This window comes from Ornithorhynchus anatinus, chromosome 18, assembly GCF_004115215.2.
Source record: "Ornithorhynchus anatinus isolate Pmale09 chromosome 18, mOrnAna1.pri.v4, whole genome shotgun sequence".
NCBI lineage: Eukaryota > Metazoa > Chordata > Mammalia > Monotremata > Ornithorhynchidae > Ornithorhynchus > Ornithorhynchus anatinus.
Window position 1 is genome coordinate 8,252,228 of NC_041745.1, and position 6,279 is coordinate 8,258,506.

Genomic DNA, 6,279 nt, shown 5'->3' on the forward strand with positions numbered 1-6,279 from the left:
TAAAAATGGGAATAAAATAGCGGCTCCCCCCACCTCTTAGGCCACAAGGTCTGTGCAGGGCACATAGGAAGCACTGCACAAGCATAGGAGATCAACCTCCTCCTCCTCCTCCTTCCGTTTTGCAGACAGCTGGATTGAAAACGATAACCTGTCCGTGGACAAGAATACGGACGACCAAGCCGACAGCAGCAGCATAAAGAGCAGAGGCAGCCTCCATTCCACAGCCAGCACGGAGACACGAGGCTTCCCCATGCCGCGGTTACAATCCTTCCCAGCCGGTCAGGTCTTCAACTCCAGCACTGGCATGCAGATCCTGGTCATCCCCAGCAAGGACGACCACGTCCTGGAAGTCAACGTCACATGACGACGCCCCGGAGAGGCGGAGGGACGAACAGATGCGCTCGAGACCGGATCCCAATGCACCCCGAAGGCTCCCGCCCCCGATCGTCGTCCTCCACTGTAACACTGGGGCCCGAGCCAGATGGGCCTACGCGGTTCGGCGGCAACCCCTGAGTCGTCGGACCCTTTGTATAGTCTGCGTGTGACGCATCTTGCCGGCGATGATGTCGCTTTCGGATGATGCCTTTTGCGCATCACGGCTCATTTTCTCCATCTCCGTCCCCTTCCCCTCCCTGCCAGCTTCCCTCACCCCGCGTCGTTCCCCCTCCCCGCCAAATCAATCTCGTTCAGCTGACCGAGTGAAGGCACTCGTAATCCATCACTCCACCTGGAGCAGCCGTGAATCCCGCTGGCTCTTGTATGGGTGGCTGCCCCATCCTGACCCCATTAATTTTGTGTGTGTGTGTGTGTGTGTGTGTGTGTGTGAGAGCGCACACGTGCACGCATCTGTGTCCGTCCGTCCATCCACCTGTCCGTCCGTCTCCACCGCCATCTGATTTTCGGACCAGAATGGTTTCCTGATTCTCTTCGGGGTGACGTGTGATCCTTTTTCAAGATCATCGGAATGTCCTTTTCTAAAATGACCTTTTGTAGTTCTTTGGCATACTTAACCCCTTCTGTGCCTTGACCCGTGAATGGCGTGGATCCGTTGAGGTCTGGGACGTGCACCTTCTGGGCCCCTCGGAGTCATTTTAAAGGTACCATCAAAAGCCTGGCCTCAGGCCAGGATGGAAACCCCGGCACTTAAGTGGTTAAGTTAGGACTAAAGTGGTCTTAGGACCCTGTTACCTGCCAGAAGCTGATTGAGTTGAATGTGTGGCGCATCCAAAGTGTAGTTTAAAGTCTGTTGTCCCGTGTCTTGTCGTTGGGCTTTGTTGTTTCGATGGTTTCTTCTCATCTCCATTACTTGGAACGAGGTGGCCCCCAGGGATAGCCCTCTCCAGAGGAGAGGCGAGAGGTGAGCGAAAATGCCCAGCTCCCTGAGACCGAGTCCCAGCCCCCAGTCCCTGCCTCTCTGGGCTGCTCACCCTCTTCTCGCCCCCCAGGCAGGCCAGACCACGGTGGGTGAGAAACTCGGGAGCACATTGGAGTTTCTGCTCTCCGGCCCCTGGGCTGGGTCATTGTGCTGGAGCAGTGGGGAGTCCATAGCCATATATGTTTTTGCACCTTAAACCTAGAATTGCAGATGTTTCCATTGAAAATGAAGGTGACCAGAAGGCCTCTCTCAGAGTATGTTTCTTGTCCGGTTTCGGGGAAGAATGAAGGTCTTAGAATTGACCCGGGGAAGAATGAAGGTCTTAGAATTGACCCACTCCTGGTGTAGTGAACTGCAGTCATATACAGTCCCAACTGATTCTTTTGTTCTCAGTTGTAAATTTTGTTGTACATAGGATTGATTATTATTTAAAGAAAAAAGAAAGTCAGACTAACTGATGTAACATCTGTGTATAAGTTGCACCAAAAACACCCCCACAAAACAAGACACAAACCATCGAGGACATAAATGTTAGTTTTTAATTAGTGTAAAAGTCACAGCTTGTAAATAAGTGATGTATGTTTTAAACCTTTTCCAGCTCTCAAAAGCTATGTATTTTTGTACATATTAAGAGAAGTACTCGCATTCACTGGGAAAGTTTGGTGGGCTGTGGAAGGAAAATAAATGCAAACTGATATATAGTCAGTTATAGCAAATAGGTGGCACTTCTTCTAGATAACCTCTGTGGTGTTGAGCCTTAAAAAGTGGAACAGAAATCTTCTACCGCTGAATCACAGATCGCTCAAGATCGTGGACAGAAGCTGATTAGTCTTTGCAGTCGGTTCGTTTTCAGTAGTCTTTTTAGAGTGTTGAAGCCATTCAGGGCATGTGCTTCTCATAACTTTTTCTCATTTGAATCAATTACAGGCGGAAGCAGAGAAGAGGGTAAGTATTTAGGTGTTCTCCCACAAACTTTCTCAAATCGATTTCCAGTGTGGACCCCTTCAAACTAATCAGCTTAATCAGCTGAGGCAAGCTAGTTCTTCAAAACCCTGTGGAAGAGAGATTCAGAATATGGTGGACACTGGGTGCTTGTTGCCTTAGAGGCTCCCAACTGGAATACGTATCGTCCAGGTTGGCATCAAGCCCTCTGCGGAAATAGTTCCTCTGCCAGTGAAAGATCATCTCCAGTGAACAGAGGCTCTAGAATATGCATTCCAGTTGGAAGAAAAGATGACTAGGTCAAGGTCATTTTCCCACACTGACTTCTTTGAAGCAGGTGTGGTTGAAACTCAGCTAGTTTTCATTTGGTATTTTATACTTCGGTTCCACTCCCATTGTAAGATCAGGCGGTGGGCTGGTACTCGGAGAGAATCAGGGATGCCCACTTGAAAATATCTGTAACTTTTAAATGACTTAAATTAAGCCTAGATACTAGAGAGCTCTCCTTAGCATCCAATGTGCATGCGTTTCTCTGCTTTGGTTTTATACCACAGAATGATTCAATCGCGCATTGAGCCTGCACCAGATTTTTCTAAATAGTCGCCAGAAAAGAAATCGTCACATCATGCATTAAACGATTACTACTGAAAGATTTATGCCTATAAGCAGAGACCGAGCTGGCTTCATGTTTGGAAAGACGGCAGCTCTAGAAAATGGTGAGATGCTTAAAATACACTGTTAAGTGGGAAAAAATGGTGGTTCTGCTATTTATAGATATATGAACCTGTAAATATGATCAATTGTAAAAAAAAAAGGTATAATTTTTGTGAATTTCATGGGTTTTCCTGTGACTGGAAAAATTATAACCCTTAGGTCATGTCCTGCTTCTGCTCTGGGGATTGTCACACCTGACGGAATACTGACTCTCTCCATTCGGTTCTCTAGCGTTCTGCTGTCATGACACTCCATATAGAAAAATTTCCAGCGACAAATCCTTTTCACTAAGGATAAAGATCCAAAAGGGAAATTGTGAGGGAAGTATCTCCTCAAAGGCTAATCCGTAGTTTTTATTTTGTCTTTAATCTTAGGTTGTGTGATACAAACTTAAAACTGTAGAAAGGAATTTTGTCTGATAGACTGGAAGAATCAGAAAAAAAATATGCTAGTCCCATTGACTGTGATCGGTAAGAATGACCTCTAAAATAAGTCTTTCATTTTGGTTTGGGTTTTTTGTTTTGGTCTTTTTTGGGTGATGGGAATGCCCTTCCTCTGTAAAATTCATGACAGTTTTAATCAGGTGAAATGGAAAACGCTGTTAGTCCAGCTGCTGGGATTCTGTGACTGGAAAAGGTGACAAGTTAGTGACTTCGACACTGCGGGTATTATGATTAATTCCATTTTCATGGTTTACTGTAAAATCATTTTTCATATTGTTCTGTAATATATTGTTAGACTAAACACAAATTGTATTAAGATTGTTAAAATGTAAGCAGTATGATTCTAAAATATACATGTTTTAAAAAAGCAATCCTGTTTCCTCTCTGTCATGATATTTATTGAAGGGGCCTTGAGTTTTGTTTTTCAAATGAAAGGTTGTTGATCAGTCATAATGGTTTCTTTTGCCTAAGTGTGTGGTCTTTTCTCTGTGCCCAAGCCCGGAGTTGGATATTTGCACGACGTTCTGAACACTGGGTATGTGCCAGGCACCGTACTGAGCGCTGGGGGAATTCAAGATTCAAGATTACACATCCATTGTGTCTCATGAGAACCACGGTCTCCTTTGTTTAGCATAACTACACATCCCGGGTAGGCTGTCCTACGCCATATTAGAAAATTTCAAAAATTCCTTAGAATTGGAACCATTCCCGTTAAACTGTTCAGCTTCATTCTGAACAGTTAAACTGTTCACAGATGGCTCAACTGTTCTTGTCTGACCTTTAAATGCCTGGGACTTCTATCTCCAGGCTAGAGTATGCCCAGTTATATCAGCTCATTTTTGAGGTCATTGCATTTTCAAACGGACGCACACACTGATGTGTAGTCTGACTCTTGGTCTGTCCTCTTCCCCTGCTATTCCCCCCCTTTCTTTGCTCCTCCAAAACAAATATTATGATCAGTCTTTGTTCTACTAAATGTTGCATTGGGCTTAATTCAGGACTATAGAAAGCAGGTCTCCAGAACAGCATGCTGCTTCCTATAGCATTCTCTATTGTTTTATTCAATCAGTCCGTAGTATTTGAGTGCTAACTGTGTGCAGAGCACTTGTACTAAGAACTTGGAAAATACAATTCAGCAATATAGACAGACAGTCCTTGCCCACAGCAGGCTCACAGTCAGGGGAAGGAGGTTGGGGGGCAGACATCAATACAGGTAAACAGGCATCAATATAAATAAATAGAATTGTAGGTATTTACATATATACATGCTCTCAGCCTTAAGTAGGGAGTAGGAATTAATCCCCATTTTACAGATGAGGTAACTGGGGCACAGAGAAGTTAAGTGACTTGCCCAAGGTCTTAGAGCAGTGCCAGAGTCAGAATTAGAACCCAGGTCCCCTGGGCCTGTGCTCTTTCCAGTAGGCCACACTGCTTCCCAGATTTGTGCCACATCTGACAACCCCTGCTGGGAAAGCAACTGCTGGGCATTAAGGTTTTGGACAATGACTGGGTGGGATGGCAGGTCAAAATAAATTTAAGGGACAGGAAATGATGTACTATCCTGAATGACACAATCAATGGGAATTATTGATCACTTACCTTAAGCACAGCACTCTACTAAACGCTTGGGAGAGAATGACACAGGATTGAAAAAAGTAATACTCAAAATGCTTCTTATCCAGTGAACTTACAATGCGTAAAAAGAACTATGTGCCCAAAAAGATTCCCTTTTGGAAAATAAAGACAAACAGGGACTGTACTGGAAGCTCTTTGAGGGCAGGGAATTTACTGTACTCTCCCAAGTGTTTAATTCAGTGCTCAATACTATATTCAAGGAATGAACAGCTTTACATTTTTCCACAAGAATCCAGAAGTGCGGGACAAAACAAGTCTCCCTAGCCCTCGTAGGTACCCCATCACCTCTGACTCCCAAGCCCGGGCTCTTTCCACTGAGCCGCGCTGCTTCTAACATTAAGATGAAGACTGAGCCTCATGTGGTACAACCTGATTCCCCTGGATCTACCCCAGTGCTTAGAACAGTGCTCTGCACATAGGAAGCGCTTAAGTCTGTGACTGTGGGCAAGTCACTTAACTACTCTGGGCCTCAGTGACCTCATCTGTAAAATGGGGATGAAGACTATGAGCCTCACGTGGGACAACCTGATTACTCTGGATCTACCCCAGCGCTTAGCACAGTGCTCTGCACATAGTAAGTGCTTAACTGTGACTGTGGGCAAGTCACTTAACTTCTCTGTGCCTCAGTGCCCTCATCTGTAAAATGGGGATTAACTGTGAGCCTCGCGTGGGTCAACCTGATGACTCTGTAGAGAAGCAGCGTGGCTCAGTGGAAAGAGCCCGGGCTTGGGAGTCAGAGGTCATGGGTTCGATTCCCGCCTCTGCCACTTGTCAGCTGTGTGACTGTGGGCAAGTCACTTCACTGGGCCTCAGTTCCCTCATCTGGAAAATGGGGATTAACTATGAGCCTCACGTGGGACAACCTGATTCCCCTGTATCTCCCCCAGCGCTTAGAACAGTGCTCGGCACATAGTAAGCGCTCAATAAATACTATTGAATGAATGAACTTGATGACCCTGGAGCTCCCCCAGCGCTTAGAACAGTGCTCTGCACATTGTAAGGGCGTAACAAACACCAACATTATTAGTAGTAGTAGTAGTGGTAGTATTAACCACGTTTTTACCCCCCAAAACGCCGTTGCAGTGCGCGAGGGAGGGCGCGGAGCGCCTCAGGCCGGGGGCGGCCTGGGCCCCGGCGGAGGGCGCCGCGTCCTCCCGGCCGCTAGGTGTC

The 6,279-nt window shown here is 46.2% G+C and overlaps 1 protein-coding gene across 1 annotated transcript in view; it reads left to right on the forward strand.

Annotated features, from left to right (window-relative positions):
* The window catches only part of TRAPPC10 (trafficking protein particle complex subunit 10), a 61,783-nt gene extending 57,938 nt beyond the window's left edge, over positions 1-3,845 (forward strand). Inside the window, 1 exon segment of the mRNA XM_001512153.3 lies at positions 126-3,845. Within this exon segment, the coding sequence (XP_001512203.2) occupies positions 126-364 (239 nt within the window). The 3' untranslated portion in view covers positions 365-3,845.
* The last annotated feature ends 2,434 nt before the right edge of the window (positions 3,846-6,279 follow it).